Here is a 15,591-nt window from a genome sequence, read left to right as displayed (position 1 = left end):
AGCTTGTGCGGTCTCAGCACGTTTTGACAAGCAATCCCAGGGCTGATCAGACTGCTTTCACTCTGTTTTCTTGTCTTGCTTTCATTGCTTCAAAAAGGTGTCAAAGTTGGAGCTGTTCTGGGGGTACCTACATCTCTGCAGGCACATCCTGAACCCTACAGTTGGCAAAGCCTTTGGAGTGAGCTTGCTTCCTCGATGTGCCTTTCAGCTACTGTTGGTGTACCCCTCATAACAGTGCCAGGGTTCAAATCCAGATGCACTGAAGCTAGAAAAAGACTCATACTTGTAACTCGGGGACTCTTACAAGCTCATCCCAACCACCACTAATCAGCTGTGGTTAAACATGCAAGAGGAGCTTCTCTCCTGCGCTGAGGTGGGTTCCTGCTCAGGACCAGGGAGCCAAACCTTCATTCCAGTGCTGACCCCCCTTGTCTCTTGGGGGGAGCGTGGCACACAAGAGGGTTTGCTGCAAAACATCATTGGATCTGGGGGGGGACAGGGTACAACAGTTCCAAAAATCACATAGCTATGGCGTTTTAGTGGACCCTTGCCAGAAAGCCAAGCATGCAGAGCACGCCAGGGTGCCTCCAGGCTTTATAAAAGAATCCAGTTCCCTGGGTTTCACTGGAATTTCAAGTGTTTAGCTGCAGCCTTGCTGTAAGGAGCTGATGCTGCTGAAAGGTAGAGAAGTTGATGGCAACACTTTTACACCCCTCTGGCAGTGGGTAGAGCCCTGCAAGCTGCCGTTTGCAGTGGCTGAATTCCTGGCTGCCAGGCTTTCCTTCGCTGCGTGCTGCTTCCCGACAGTTGAGTTGGCAACTAAGACTGAGTTTGTGCACTTGTCTTCGCTGTGTGTGCAAGCAACGAAGGCAGGAAGATTGCTTCAGAAATGACGAATAGCGCGTTTGAGATGCTTCATCTCCTCCAAAGCCAGGCACTATCAAGTTAGCAGGGACAATTCTCGCTGAGACTTGGGAGTGAAATTACCAGGTGATGGTGGAAGAAGGTGCTGTGTTACAGAATGTTCTCAGGGATGCAGATGAATTCTGTGGACAACTGAAGCCAGTGAAGTTTATTCTCACCTACTTTATTTACCTCTTTACCCTGTCTCTTAGTCACTGCAGCATCTCAAAGCTTTTAGGGGTTCCCAGTTAAAATAGGAAGGGTTTGAATTCATCTGAAGAGAAACCACTCTACAGCCGTGTAATATTCCCCAGTTGGAGGCAAAAAGGGGAGTTTGGGGCTGGCTCTAAGCATGCAGGATGGGGACGCTTTCCTGTGGGGGCTACAAAGATGATGAGGGGACTGGAGCATCTCTCCTATGAGGAAAGGCTGAGGGAGCTGGGCTGCTTTGGCCTGGAGAAGAGAAGGCTGAGAGGGGACCTTAGAAATGCCTCTAAATATCTTCAGGGTGGGTGTCAGGAGGATGGGGCCAGATTCTGTTCAGTGGTGCCCAGCGACAGGACAAGGGGCAACGGGCACAAACTGAAGCAGAGGAAGTTCCAGCTGAACAGGACTGCGTCCAGGCGGGGCTTGAATATCTCCAGAGAAGGAGACTCCACAGCCCCTCTGGGCAGCCTGGGCCAGGGCTCCGTCACCCTCAGAGGGAAGAAATTCTTCCTCGGGTTCAGCTGCCCAAGGAGGCTGTGGAGTCTCCTTCTCTGGAGATACTCAAGACCTGCCTGGATGCGGTCCTGTGCAGCCTGCTCTGGGTGACCCTGCTTGGGCAGGGGTTGGGCTGGGGGATCCCCAGAGGGCCCTGCCAACCCCAAACTGCGGGTGTGATTCTGCGGGTGGAGAGCTGTGGGTGGAATGCGACTGGCCCAGACTGCTTGTGTGGAAGTGGCTTCCGCTGAAGATGCTTGGAGCTACTTCTGTGCATCAGGGGCTGCTCTGAGGAGCGGAAGCAACCAGGGTCGCCTCCCAGCCACTCCGGGGAGGGCAGGCTCTGCCGCCGGACCTGCCGCCTGGGCACTGAAACTGTCCCGGCACACGGCAATCACGTGGCTGGAGCAAGCCATGAAAGGTTGAGTCTTTCCCCTATGAGCTGGGCTTTTCCTGAGGCAGGTTGGTCCTGTGCGCTGGAGGGGAATTTGAAAGAGAAAGGTCTGATAGGGAGCAAAGTCCCAGAAAGGCCAAATGCTGCACTGTGCTCTCCATCGAGCGGCCCCGTGTTTGGGAGGAAGCTGCTGGCAGGCGTGAGGAGATGTAAATGCCTGTGTTTGGACCCCATTTCATGGCTGTAATACCGGAGATGTGGGTTTGAAAACACAAATGAACATTTTTACAAGATAATTGTGTCCTGTTTATGCAGGACTGCTGGAAGTAGAGGAAACTCTGACCACTACCTGTCCTGGGGCACACTGGTGCTCTTAAGGGCCTGCAAACATGCCCCGGAGGTACCTGGTTTCAAAGCTCTGCCCTAAACCCTGGGAGGGCCAGAGGCTGGCAGTGCTGCGTGTCCCCTCCCCACCCTGCATTTCCACCCTCAGCTCTTTGAGTTGTGTGTGCTGAGCTGCTGATGGCCAAAATATGAACTGCTGAAGTCTGGGGAAGAAAATCAGCATTGCAGAAGCGTTGGGGTTGGAAGGGACCTCTGGACGGCTGTGGCTCAACCCCTGCTCAAAGCTGGACTAACTTTAAAGTTGGCTGAGTTGGCTCAGGACCAGTCCTGCTGAGTTTTGAACACCTCCCAGGCTGGAGATTTCTCAGCCTCTCTGGGTGCCTGGTTCAGGGCTTGGTCACTCAGGGCGAGTGAAGTTTTCCCTTGCTTCATCTTGTGCCTGTTCTCTCTTGTCCTTTTCCTGCATGCACCCGTCAGGTAGCCAAGGGCAGCAATTAGATCCTTCCCTCCCTTTCTCTCCTTCAGGCTGTGCAATCCCACCTCCTGCAGCCTCGCCGCGTCTCTCAGTTCGAGATATTTTTGGCAGGAATAAATGGGACTTTGCTTCAGCCATGTTACAGTCAACAAGGTGACTGGAGTCTGCTCGGTGAGAAATAGCAGCACTCTGCTAGGGCGAGTCTAAGGCAACGTTTCTTGGAGGTAAAGCACTTCGAGGAGCGAGGAAGTCACCCAAATGTGTCTGAAAATGTAATTTCTGACTAATTGCTGTTTGTTCCCCCAAGGGGCAGCCAGGCGTTAACAAACAGATCTCGCTAAATGTTTTTTCATCGCCTGGCACTCGCACACAAGCAGACCAGCAGAAAGGTCCAGCCTGGCCATTGAAACCAGTACAACCACTCTGTCCTTGCAGCCAGGTTTCCCGGTGGTGGTCTCCGTAGCAGGTCACAGCAGCAGCTGCCTGGGTGCAGCTCCTCTGCAGTCGAAGTGTTGCTGTGTTGTTGAATCCCCTCCCTGGGGGGCAATAAGTCAACAGCTAATTTTTTTTTTTTTAGCATTTCTTTAACAAAATCTTCTTCCAAAAAAGAGCTTTTGGAGATGTATTTCTGTCTTCAATGAATAGCATATGCTGGTTTGCCACTTCAACTTTTGGTGAGGTGTTATTATGCAGGAGGAGGGCCATGGCAGGGTGGGCAAGGGACTGCCCCGAGCGGGGTTTGCCCACCCCTGCCCCTGGAAACAAGCATGGTCCAGCCTTGGTTCTTCTGCTGCTACTCTCTTGGCTGCCCGCTGAGGGTTTCTAGCAGAAAATTGAGAAATGCTGAGGCCAGGGGTATTGGGATGGTTTGATTATGGGAGATTTCTGTTTCTGTGCCAGACCCAGCCCTTGCACTTCTCCAAGCCAGGACTGTCTGTGGCACTTTGCGAAGGCGGCACTGCCACGTGTCCCCGGGGCAGGCAGGAACCGCATCGCTGCGGGCAGGGTCCCTGCGGGAGCCTTCACGGAGAAGACCTGAAAGAGACCCGAGGGGTCCAGAGGGCTTCGCTTACGAAGTGCTTGAGCCTTGACCCGCTTTCCCCTGGCTGGGCTGGGCAGCCCCTCGCAGGGATGTGTTTCTGGTGGTGGGTATCTCTGTTCGGATAGCGCTGAGTCCGCTTCAGGGTTCGCTGTGCCGCGCGGCTGTTTGCTGACAGGGTGTTGATGCTCTGCGACGGTTGCCCAGACTGGAGCGTGGCGTCTCCGAGCGTTCCCCTGACGGTAACTGAAGCGCTGGCTGGTCTCGGAGCGGGGGTCCCGTGGGAGGGAGCCTGCTGAGCATCGCCTCTCCTCGCAGCCTCGGGTGTAGTTCCCTTGGGTTGTTCTTCCAGACATCGTGGTGCGGCTCTGGGGGGGTGGCACTGGGCGATGCTGTGTGATGCTGAGCATGTTTTCAGTGCAGGACCACTGCAAACAGTGGGCAGAGTGCTCGATTGCTGAACTCCGTTAGAAGGGCAATATGCAAATGCACTGCTTGATCCTGATGAACAGGAAAGGACCCCAGATCCTGGCTGCCAGCACAGCGAGCTGACAGCTGGCGTCCTTCACACCACACAGAGCCATTTGTAAACACAGCCAGTGATTTCAGCCTGGGCTGTGGCGCGGGGGCTTGCGCCCGGCTGTTTCTTGTGCTTGGCCCGGAGCTGCGCTGGAATGGCCCCCGAGCTCTGCTCATCCTCCCCGTTTTGTGTCCCACTCCTCTGTGTGGGGACAAGACTCACATCACCGTGTCCCAGTCAGGGCTCAGCTGTGAGCTCCCTCCTGCGGGTTTCGGATGTGTTTTGGTGGCTGGTCCCGTGGTTGTTGTCCCTGGCCCTCAAATCCCTGTCCCTGTCCCCAGGCACGCTCCAGCAGAAGCTGTTTGCAACCCCTGGGCGCGGGGCGATGCTGACCCCGAGCCGGCTGCCCAGGGGGAGCAGGCTGAGTTTTGGAAGCGCCGAGCGCTCCTCCCACGGCTGCTGGTGAGATGCCAGCGCCGCTGAAAATCTCGGCGCCCTAGATAGGCGCTGACATGCAGACGAGACGCCTAACCTAAGGATGCCTACACTCGAAGCACGCACTTGGGCTTTTGCTCTGTTTATTTTAGGTCCCTCGTTCCCGATCAGGTCCCATCGGGACATGGGGATTAGCAGGTTCCTCCTCCCGTGGGGGCTTTCCTGCGTATGGGGGGAGCAGGGTGCCAGGCATGGCCATTGCTCTGAGCGGGCACCGGCTGCCAGCGCTGCCAGCCCGGCCGTCGGGGTCATGCGGGACTGCACCGGAGCGGTGTTTCGCAGCCCACCTCCAAGCTCGTGCACAGCCCTTCCTCCACAAGGCTCAGCCACTGGACGGGACCGCAGGGACTCATTTGGCTCATTAGGAAAGGCAGGGAGATGTGCGTTAGAGCAGCCTCAGCATCTGTGGGGCCTTTTTTTGGCCAGGTGAGCAGAGCCCAGTGCCCAGGCTTGGCAGCACCCACCCGTCTGGGAGAGCCAAATCGTTCTGGAAGGTAATTGCAGGCAGTGCCGGGAGCTGCCAGGCAGCAGGCGGGAAAGGGCTCGTCTGGCTGCGGTGGGCGATGCTGCTTTTTTTGGCACCGTGCCTTGTTTCTTTCCAAACTTTATGTATTTTAGTTGCAGTGTAGGTTTTGCAGAGAAATGCCAGAAAAAAAAAACCTGCCTCTGTGATTAAACAAGCTGCTCGGTGGGGAGGAGGCAGCTGTGCTCGTGGCATGCTTTGCTGCGGGTGGCAGGAGGGTTTGTGCCCGGGGCATTTTTCCAGCCGTTGGGCAGCTGCCATCGTGTGCCTGGAGCAGTCGGTGGCTTTGTCTGTGCCATCAGCTTGATGAGCTTCCTCCGGACCCGGGCTGCGGGGGGCTGAAGTCCCTTCCCTGGGGTCATCCCTGCTCCATCCCGCAGCCGGGCAGGTGGGCGGGCCCCCCGTGTTTGCGAACAGGACGCATGCATCTTCCTCTCCCTTTCCCCTTCCTCTTGCTCGTTCCTTCTCCCCCTCTTTACTTTCTTTTTTCGTCTCCTCCCATCTGTCCTTCTCACATCAGGCTATTTTAGGGGATGAGTTTCTCACTGTCAATATGGTAGGAACCGTGGTGCAGCTCATGTCTTAGAGGATGAACACCGCTTCGGGAAGCCTTCCCAAGCGGTTACCTTGCTTGGTTCATCTTAATCCCCCGTACCTTGCCCCTATCTTGGAGGCATTTTGAGACCAGGAGCTAAAGGGCATGAAATCTGATGGCTCAATCTGAGGACTTCGTCTCAGAGCCGGAGGAGAGAGCTGTCAGATTTCGTGCCCTTTAGCTCCCGGTCTCAAAGCACCTCTGAGCCTTGCAAGTGGTTATTAAGCAGCCTGAAGCTGAGCGTGACGTTGGCAGGTCATGACTTGTGTCTTCACAACTTCCAGGGGCTTTTAGTCAAGGCAGGATCATTTCTTTTTTTTTTTACTTGAAAGTAATAGAAACTGCAGAACCAGAAGGGAATTTTTAATACCCTTCATTTACCAAAATACCTCCCAGAAAAATTAGGAGGCAGTGGCGAAGGCGCAGAGCTGCAAGGGAGTTTCCTGGGAGGGAGCGGATCTCTGTGCGAGCTCAGCGGAGCTGCTGCCGTGCTTTGCTGCTCTCCTCCATCTCAGCATCTTCGAACACTTGAAACACAAAGTCTTTAGCCTCAAATTTTCTGCATGAGACATATGAGCTAAATGTACATAAGCAAGGTTTATTAGCTGCCTTTTGTTCTAATGATAAACACACCGTTGTCTCTTCAGCTTCTAATAAAACCCTTCCAGCTAGCAGAGGGCTGCAGCTCGAAACGCCGTGACAGACTTGTCTCTGTAGCAGCAAAGTTTCTTCCCCCTCTGCTCCTCTCCTTTCTCTCGCCCTTCCCTGCTCTGCCCCTCTCTCTGGGGGATGCTGCTTGTGCCAGCTGGGAGCTCAGTGTTGGGATTTAAGGGTTGGCAGTGCCAGGATGAGGGGCCTTGGCTTCACCTGGCCGGGTACAGCACTTCTGCCCCAGAACCTGGACTGCGGAGGGGAGCGCGGGTCGGGCTCACCCCTGGTGCCGTGGTCACCTTCCGTGGTAGGAATGAGACCAGTCCAGGTTTGTCTGCACAGGGATACTCAGGGAGACAGATCTGGATGAAGTAAAAGAGTGAATTTAAAGTAGATTATCTAAAACACATTAAAGCCCAGTGTAACCTTGCTGACTCAGTTAAATGGCTTTAATTCTGTCTGTTATAAATCTGATCTTTCCTTAAGTCAGACTGTGCACAAAAGCGTTCCTGCCGCTCGCTGATCCCCTCCAGCAGCTACCTTGGGTTAATGTTCAGAGTCCGCGATGGCCGGGGCAGTTCGTGAGGGGCAGCACGGGGGTTTGCTCGCGCAGCCCTCCTCGAGCTGGGTCAGCAGCTCTGCTCGGGTCGGGGCTGCTCACCGGAGCTGGGCACGAAACCCGGGTTTGGGGCTGGGGCCTGGCAGGGCGCTCTGGGGGGGGAGCGGGGCCGGCTCGGCCACGGGGCAGTGCTGGGCATCCCCTGCGCCCGTCCGTCCTTCCTTCTCCCTGCAGAAACCGTGGCCTTTCTGTGGTAAACCAAACTCTCCAAGTTGAAACTTATATAAACTTTTGGGGGTCTGGGAAACAACCCTTTTCAGATGAGAACTGAAGTGGTTTTTAGTTTTCTTAAGAAGATTTCCATATTTTCCGAGCAGTTAGACTGTTTATGAGAACTCGGGTGCCTGGTGGGAAGGAGAGGTTCCAGTGTGACATCTCAGGGTCACTTCTTCCCGCTGTGATCGGCACGAAGCAGTTCATTCCTTTGGAAGCCAAGAGCACCTTTTCGGTATTATTTTATCGCACGTGCTTTAACCACAGCACAGAGTGGCCAAAGCCACTGCTGGGGAGGTTTGTGGTCTGTCCGTCCCTTCGGAGTCCCTTTTATTCATGGTGCCGGTTTATGAGCGAGATGCTGATTTGCCTCACGAGCCCATGGCTTGTCTGCCTGGGGAAGGTCTCCTGGGAACCCTACTGGCTCATCCCGGTGCTCTGGGACCCACGGTGACTTTGGGGTCTGCAGGAACCCACCGAGCTGGGTGATTAAATGTACCAATGGTTTTCAGGAACGTTGTTCCGCCTTGGGGAGCTGCGTCTGAAGTAGGGCTCTGTTCGCACAGCCTTGCCGGTTGCCAGCTGGCAGTATATTAAGTGAAAACCAAATCATTTGCTGTTTCTTTCCCATAAACGGCTCTGCGAGGCATAAAAGGCTCCTGCGCAAAGCCAAATGTGAGCGGAGGGGCTTGAACAGCCCCTGCCGCTAATGTGGGATAATCCAATTTAGCAGGAAGGCGGCTGAGCTGGCGGGGCTCCTTCCCGGGGCTGCGCTTGCCCCTGGTTTGCAGCTGGAGAAAGGCTGGGCTGTCTGTCCTTAAATGCCAGGGCTGCTCCGAGGGACAGCGTAGCTGATGGACCCACCCCAGGGCTTGATATCGCTGGGAGGGACGGCACGAGAGACTGCTTGGGTGTGAGCTGGCTCACTGCTTGTGACGGGCACACCAGCAAGCCAGAAATTGGGAAGACTAATGCCTCTAAATATCTGCAGGGTGGGTGTCAGGAGGACGGGGCCAGACTCTTTCCAGCGGTGCCCAGTGACAGGACAAGGGGCAACGGGCACAAACTGAAGCAGAGGAAGTTCCAGCTGAAGATGAGGAAGAACTTCTTCCCTCTGAGGGTGACAGAGCCCTGGCTCAGGCTGCCCAGGGAGGCTGTGGAGTCTCCTTCTCTGGAGATATTCCAGCCCCGCCTGGACGCGGTGCTGTGCAGCCTGCTCTGGGTGACCCTGCTTCGGCAGGGGTTGGGCTGGGGGATCCCCAGAGGGCCCTTCCAACCCCCACCATCCCGTGATTCCATGAAGGCGAAGGAGAAGATGGCAGGTCGAGGGCTTTTTTTTCGCAAGCGGACTATTTGCAAGCAAGGCTGGGTGTGCGGCCCCAGGCTGGGGGTGCTGGGCTGCCCACAGGAGTCCCCTTGGGCTCCTCAGATTCCAGGGCTGAGCCTCCTGGGTGGGAGCCCCCAGCTCCTCCTGCCCGCGGCCCCCCGAGCAGCTCCCCGAGGAGGGCTCAGGACCGGGCTTGGTGCAGAGCCGCCCACTCGCGGGAAGCGGGGCTGCGTGGGAGCCACTCGTCTAGACAGAGCAGCTCCTCCGGCAAGGCCCCCAGCATCTCCCGCGGGTCTCCTGGCTGCGGGGCGGGGGGACGTGGCTGTCGGTGTCACCCGGGACGGTGGCTCTGCTCGGCTCAGCCTGCTTTCTCCGCAGGCGTTTCGGCTCCGGGGCGATGAGCTCCTCCCTGCAGCCTTCCCACAGATAATATAAGAACGGTAGCTGCAAACTAAATCATGTCGCAGGGAGGCTGCTCCGTGTGCCTTGCAGCTGAGGGATGAATTAGCTTTCCTATGGACTCCTGTTTTAATTGAAATATAAATTTATTGCTTTTATTTAGTATGAACTATACTGGAGTGCTGTGGACTCATAAAACACAAAGTGAAACAAAAGAAAAACCTGTACAAGCTGCAGCTTTGGTTATATTCCTCGACTGCCCAGACTCCTGTTCAGTCAGGAGAGGAAAGAGGGCACTGGTGGGGACTGGGAGGTGGGAAGGGCTCCAGCTCAGGCTCAAGCAGTCTCATCCAACGCCTGGTGGCGACAGGGATCCGGGGCCGTCCGCGGGGATGGAGATGTCTTGAAAAGAATGCAATTTTTGCAAAGGGAGTTTTTTCCTTTGCAGCTGCAGTGACTTTGTTTCGCAGCACTGAGCTGCTGCGGGATGAGCAGTACACAAGCACGGTCCCTTCGCCTCCCACTCGCTCTCATACATCTTCATGTTCTGCTTTCTCCCCCTGCCATGACCCCCTGTGTTACCCCGTTGTTCCTTTCTGTTATTCTTTTTTTTGTGTTGGTTTTCCCTCCCTGGTCATCGCCTGTGTCTGTAAAATCAGCTCTGTGAAGGTGTGGGTAGCAGAAACACAATGTCAGGCTCCTAAAAACACCCCAACCAGCATCTCTTGAAATCTAATTTCTCTGCAGAAAGTGTGACACTGATTTGAGACAGAGCAGCGATAACAGTTTGTGAGACTCATTTAAAAAAAAAAAAAAAAACGCATAAAAACCAGTTTTATCTGTGGAGCTGAGTCCTTAAAGGGGCTGCACACTGGCAAAGCCACCGAGCATCGCCAGGTGCCCAGCGTCCCCAGCCTGGGGACCTCCGCAGGGACACCTCCCAGGCGCAGCCCCCGGCCGAGCGCTGCTTGTCCCTCCGGCGTTGGCGTTCCCGTGGCACGGCTCCGGCTGCCGCTCTGGTTTCTGCCCGGCACCAGCGCGTTTCCCTCACCTCCTGTGATGCTCTCGCTCTGTAGGCCTCACGCCGAGGACTTCAGCGTGGATTCCTCCTTCTCGCAGTAAGTGCACCGCGTACACTTCCCCGCGCCGGCGCTGCGGGGAGGGGGTGAGGGCTGCCGTGGCCCCGGGGACCATCCCTCTTCCACCGGGGAAAAGCCAACCACGTTGTCCAGGGAGCAAAAACCCCTTGCAATCCGGGGCGTTTGCGCGGCGCGGGTGTGCATGGTGTCCCGTGAGCCAAGTATTCCGTGCAGTACCTGCTGCCAAGAGCGGTGGTTAGCCTTGACTTCAGGTTAGAGGTAGGTTCTTCTGCTTTTGAGGGAGCTGGTGAGCACGAGGTTGGTCCTTTGCTGCTCTTGGCACCAAGGAGTTGCGTACGGGACCAGCAAACCCTTCTGAAAGAGCAATGGCTCCCACCATGGGGAGGACTAGCTGCGCTTGGAGAGGGACAACTTTCTTGGGGAAGAAGTGATAGCCTTGGCATCAAATTGATGATTACCCATTAGTGATGAGCTCCATGCGCAGACTCTAATTAAACAATCCAGATTCATCAGCAGAAGCAATTATAGGAGCAGACTCATGAGTGTCAATCTCCAATGTTACAAAACAAATAAGCCAAACAAAACACAGCGTGTTATTCCGTTGCTTCTTCTCTTTCTGGGTTTTAATCTTTTTTATTGTTATTATTTTATTAAGAGCAAGTGATGCTGCTGCCCGGCCATGAGCAGCGTGAGGCCAGGGCTGGGGCTGCTCCGTGCAGCCGTGAGGCTGCTGAGACCTTGGATGGGGCACGCAGTGGGAAGATGACTTGGGGTTGAGCATGTCCTTGCCCAGGGCCCACGGTTGAGGACGCGTGTCCTTGGGCAGTGCCGAGCGAGAGCCCTCTGCCCGTGTGGGGGGAGGCCCGGATCAGGCCCCCACGTAGCACGGTGCTGCTGGCAGAGGCTCCCCATCCTGCCTGGCTCAGCACCCCGCTTCGGGAGCAGGCTGGGGGCCAGGGCCCACTGCCCCGCTTGCTGCCGGTGTGTTGGTAGGGTTGCACGTGGGCACGGCATGCAGCCCCTTGCTGCTCGCCGGGCTCCTCTCAGCCATGCTCACCCTGTGACACCTTCCCATGGCGCACACATGCACCTTACCCAGAGCAGTGCTGTCCCCCAGGGACAGCCCTGAGCAGGAGCTCCCAGCCTGGGCAGGCACTGGAGCAGCCCTGGGATGAAGAAGCAAGTCCCGCTTCACCCCGGAGCTGAACTCCTGTTTTCGGGAGCGCGGGGTGCTGCCAGGTCAGTGCCGTGCCGGTGGCCCCACCGTGCGTTGTCACTTGCTCGTTGGTACTGAGGGCGCTTGCATGGAGGGATCTTCAACACCAACCCCTGAGTGCGTCCCGGCTGCCTCCCGTGCTTTGTCTGGTGCCTGAAAATGAGCTCTGCAACTGCTGAAGACGGTTGGAGAGAGGTTATTGCTGCCTTCGGGGAACGGGGAGTTGATGAACTCTTGAGACATAGTAATCCCATGTTCATTGCAGTGTCCTCCCAAATGAAAAAAACAGGAAAAAGGAACCCAGCCGCAGGTTCCTTTTTTTATGGCTGCAGATTCGTGAATTCTTTCCAGTAGTGTGTTTCAGGGCTGGCCGACCCCCGGCTCAGCGGAGCCCGTGTGCCCTCGGTGCGGTGCCTCCTGCCCTGCCCTTGTCCTGCCGGCACAGAAGGGCTTGGGCGGATGAGTTCAGGGCATCGTTCAGCTCACGGTGCAAGATGAGTGGCTCTGAGGACTGGCTTTTGAAGCCAACCTTGGTTTTGGGCAGGGTTTTTCCAGAAGTGGCTGCTTGGAGCTTGCTTTTCATCCACAAAAAATAAAATTGCAGTGTTCCTGCTGGAGCCAGGATGACATTACCTGCATCCAGCTGTGTTTAATTTGCTGTAGAGTGGATGGCAATATGGCTCCTTTCCCTTGGGCAAAAATCACACGCCATAATAAAACAGGAGAACCTTTTTTTCTGATTTATCCTCATGGTAAATGCATGAAATCTTGAAGAAAGTAGTTTTTGAGCTGGTCGCCGGGCAGTGTGTGCCACGGCATGGTGGTTCCCAGTGCAGTGCGTCTCTAGGTGTGGGACTCCATGGTGGCTACGATGGTGCCTGCAAGGGGCTGATGCGGGGCTGCTGAGTTCCTTGGGGCTGGCCAGGGCCAGGATCTGTGGGGATCAGCTGGGGCTCTGCGGAACAAGGGGACGGTGGCTTCGCACCTGCTAAGGGACGGGGAACAAGAGTGATTCACAGAAGATGGGCAGGTTCCACCTGTTTGCAGTATTTGGCCTTTTGGACCGTGCAGACTCGCCCACTGGTCTCCCAGGTGCTCTCGTGTGCCTCCCAGGCGCTGAAACCTTTTCCTCCCGGTCCCAGCCCTCCGCCCTGGGACAGGTCTCCCCTCTCCCCTTCCCTCCGCGGTTCGGCAGCGTTGGCCAGGGGGGCTCTGGCCCCCAAAGGTGGGAGAGGCAGGCGATGCCCCGGCTCCCAGTCCCTCTCTGGTTGCTTTGTGCTTTCTTGTTTAAAAACGTGCCGGAGGCTGCTGCAGCAAGAGCTGCTGGGGCTGTTTGCTGAGCCCCTGGAGAAGCCAAGATGTTCACGGAGGAAAGCTCCCGGCTGCGGTGCCGACGAGCGTTGCACAGCTCGGTGGGAGAGCAGCCGGGTGTCCGGCCGCGTCCGGCTCGCAGCCCGGCGTCGGTCCTGCCCAGCTCCTCGGCAGGAGGGGTGAGCCCTGCCCGGCGAGGGGCACAGCGCAGCACGCTGCCCCTGCCCTGCCAGCACCGCGGCCCAGGCCACCGCAGGCTGCCAGCCAAGCCCGGAGCTTGCGGAAGAGGCAGTGAAGCAAAACCAGGCAGCGGTAGATTTTCCACAGCGCCGGTTGCGTGCTGGTCCCCACACAGCTGCCCGGTGCACGGCGGGGCTGCAGGGACGCAGGGGACAACGGGGCTGTGGTGGGAGATGTCCCCCCCGGAGCTGTGCAGCCCCCCGTGCGATTTTGAAGGTGTTTTCTTGCACACTCGCTGGTGCTGAGCCAGTACAGCCTTGCTGAAACCCACAGCCCTCCTCCTTTGAGTAATTGTTCAATTACTGCTTATTGAGCGTGGGGGCAGCCTGTTCCCTGTTTCTCGCTTTGGCAGGCGCCCAGGTTTTCCATACACACATCTATTCCCCCTTTCCATCTCACAGCCGCGTGCTGGGAGCGGCTCGTCGTGCCGGCGAGCCAGGAGCTCTGGTGGGAAGGGCTGTAGCTGCCCCCCGTCCTCCGATGACGCCGGGATAGATGGAGGATGGCAAAGGCATAGATCACAGCGTTCAGAACACAAAGCTCCTTCGGTGCCATCCGTCTTGTGGTAGCTTCTGTACTCAAATGCCTGTTACCAGCAAGAAAATGGTGGAAAAAAGGAAAGAGCAGCTCCAAAGGGAACCAGGAGGGCTGGCAGCTGCTGGAGGTGTGTCTGGGTAGTTGGGGTGGTTGCCACCAGCAGGTATCTGAGCCTCAGGCTGGCTGGTTCACTGGATGCTGGAGAGCAGCTCTGTGGAGAGGGACCTGGGTGTCCTGGTGGACGACAGGTTAACCATGAGCCAGCAGCGTGCCCTGGCTGCCAAGAAGGCCAACGGGATCCTGGGGTGCATTAGGAGGAGTGTGGGCAGCAGGACGAGGGAGGTTCTCCTTCCCCTCTGCTCTGCCCTAGTGAGGCCCCATCTGCAGCACTGTGTCCAGTTCTGGGCTCCCCAGTTCAAGAAAGATAAAGAGCTACTGGAGAGAGTCCAGCGGAGGGCTACGAGGATGATGAGGGGACTGGAGCATCTCTCCTACAAGGAGAGGCTGAGGGAGCTGGGCTTGTTCAGCCTGGAGAAGAGAAGGCTGAGAGGGGACCTTAGAAATGCTTATAAATATCTGCAGGGTGGGTGTCAGGAGGAGGGGGCCAGACTCTTTTCAGTGGTGCCCAGCGACAGGACAGGGGGCAACGGGCACAAACTGAAGCAGAGGAAGTTCCAGCTGAAGATGAGGAAGAACTTCTTCCCTCTGAGGGTGACGGAGCCCTGGCCCAGGCTGCCCAGGGAGGCTGTGGAGTCTCCTTCTCTGGAGATATTCCAGACCCGCCTGGACAAGGTCCTCTACAGCCTACTGCAGGTGACCCTGCTTCGGCAGGGGGGTTGGACTAGATGACCCACAGAGGTCCCTGCCAACCCCGACCATTCTGTGATTCTGTGATTTGTTTGGGGAGGACTTTGGCCTCCGCTCGGCTCCCCGTGATGCCCCGCGGGGCTCTGCCAGCAGCGGATGCCCCCGGTGCCGGGCCGGCGGCTGAGCGAGGGACCGGCCGCTGTAGCAGCACCCTGCCTTTTGCACTGTACCCGCTGCCGATCCTTGCGGGATGCTGCGAGGGGAAATGCTGCAGACCCGTGTGTCCAACGCTGCTCCTCACCATCCTCTGCCCGGGGCTGCATCTGGTGCCCACAGCCTGTCCCCAGTGAGCCCACCGGGGCCACCAGCGCACTGCTTTAGTTCCAGACTTTGCCGTAGCCGCGTTGTTGTGTGTTTAACCCATGTGGTTTTGCAAGGAGGATGCAGAGTTGTCCTCTGGGCTGAGCCGGAGCAGGGGGATGAAGCGGGGTCTCACCTGGGACTGCGCTGCCTTGGCAGAGCTGACTGTTGGCAGCCAGCAGATTGCAGAGATTTCTGAGGTTTTATTGTGTTCCCCCCCCCAAGATCTCTGAAGGGTCTTGTTTGCATCCCGCTACATGATGGGCAAAGTTTCTCGAGAAATTTCCTGGGACAAGAGTGGCATTTCCCACCCAGCCAGAACGAGAGCAAGGACTGGAGCTGCAGAGAGATGTGGAGGTTTCTTCTTGTCTTTCAAGAGCCATATTTATTTGAAGATTCACTTCTCTCCTGGCAAGAAGTCTTGATTGTGAAATAGAACAAAAGCATCCTGGGCACCTAAGCCCTTCTTTTGGAAAGCAGTGGGGCAGCAGGGAGGCTTTGGGCAGCATCCCGGCGCAGGGGGTGGCAGCTCGCTCCCTTGGCTAGCCGGTGGATTTGGGAGCCGTCTCAGTTTTCAGGCCATGCCGGGCAGCTGTCACACGCCGGGAGGACCGGAGGGGAGCTGCCTGCGCCCGACCGCCCGTGTAAGTCTCCCGGCGACGCAGAGCTCAGGGGTACGTCTCCGTCCCGTGTCCCTGCCTGCGCTGCCCGTGCGGGTTTGCCCCGGCGTGGGGCTGCACGTAGGTTGCTGTTTCTCGTGGTTTACTTGGCTTTAAGGGGAGCGTGTTTATCGCCAGCTCTCTGGGGAAGGTACAAGTAT

The 15,591-nt window shown here is 56.8% G+C and overlaps 1 protein-coding gene across 10 annotated transcripts in view; it reads left to right on the top strand.

Moving 5' to 3' along the window:
• KCNT1 (potassium sodium-activated channel subfamily T member 1) overlaps positions 1-15,591 on the top strand; it is a 93,843-nt gene that overhangs the window by 45,006 nt on the left and 33,246 nt on the right. For 2 of the 10 annotated variants that reach the window (XM_075439457.1, XM_075439462.1), the window contains exon 2: positions 10,277-10,318. The exons of the other annotated variants lie outside the window; for them this stretch is intronic. In XM_075439457.1, the coding sequence (XP_075295572.1) occupies positions 10,277-10,318 (42 nt within the window). The remainder of the gene's footprint in view (positions 1-10,276; positions 10,319-15,591) is intronic. 10 annotated transcript variants of the gene reach the window in all.

Source organism: Opisthocomus hoazin, chromosome 19, assembly GCF_030867145.1.
Source record: "Opisthocomus hoazin isolate bOpiHoa1 chromosome 19, bOpiHoa1.hap1, whole genome shotgun sequence".
Classification (NCBI taxonomy): Eukaryota; Metazoa; Chordata; class Aves; order Opisthocomiformes; family Opisthocomidae; genus Opisthocomus; species Opisthocomus hoazin.
The sequence above is the reverse complement of the archived record's forward strand: the minus strand, read 5'-3'. Positions and strand labels throughout refer to the sequence as shown.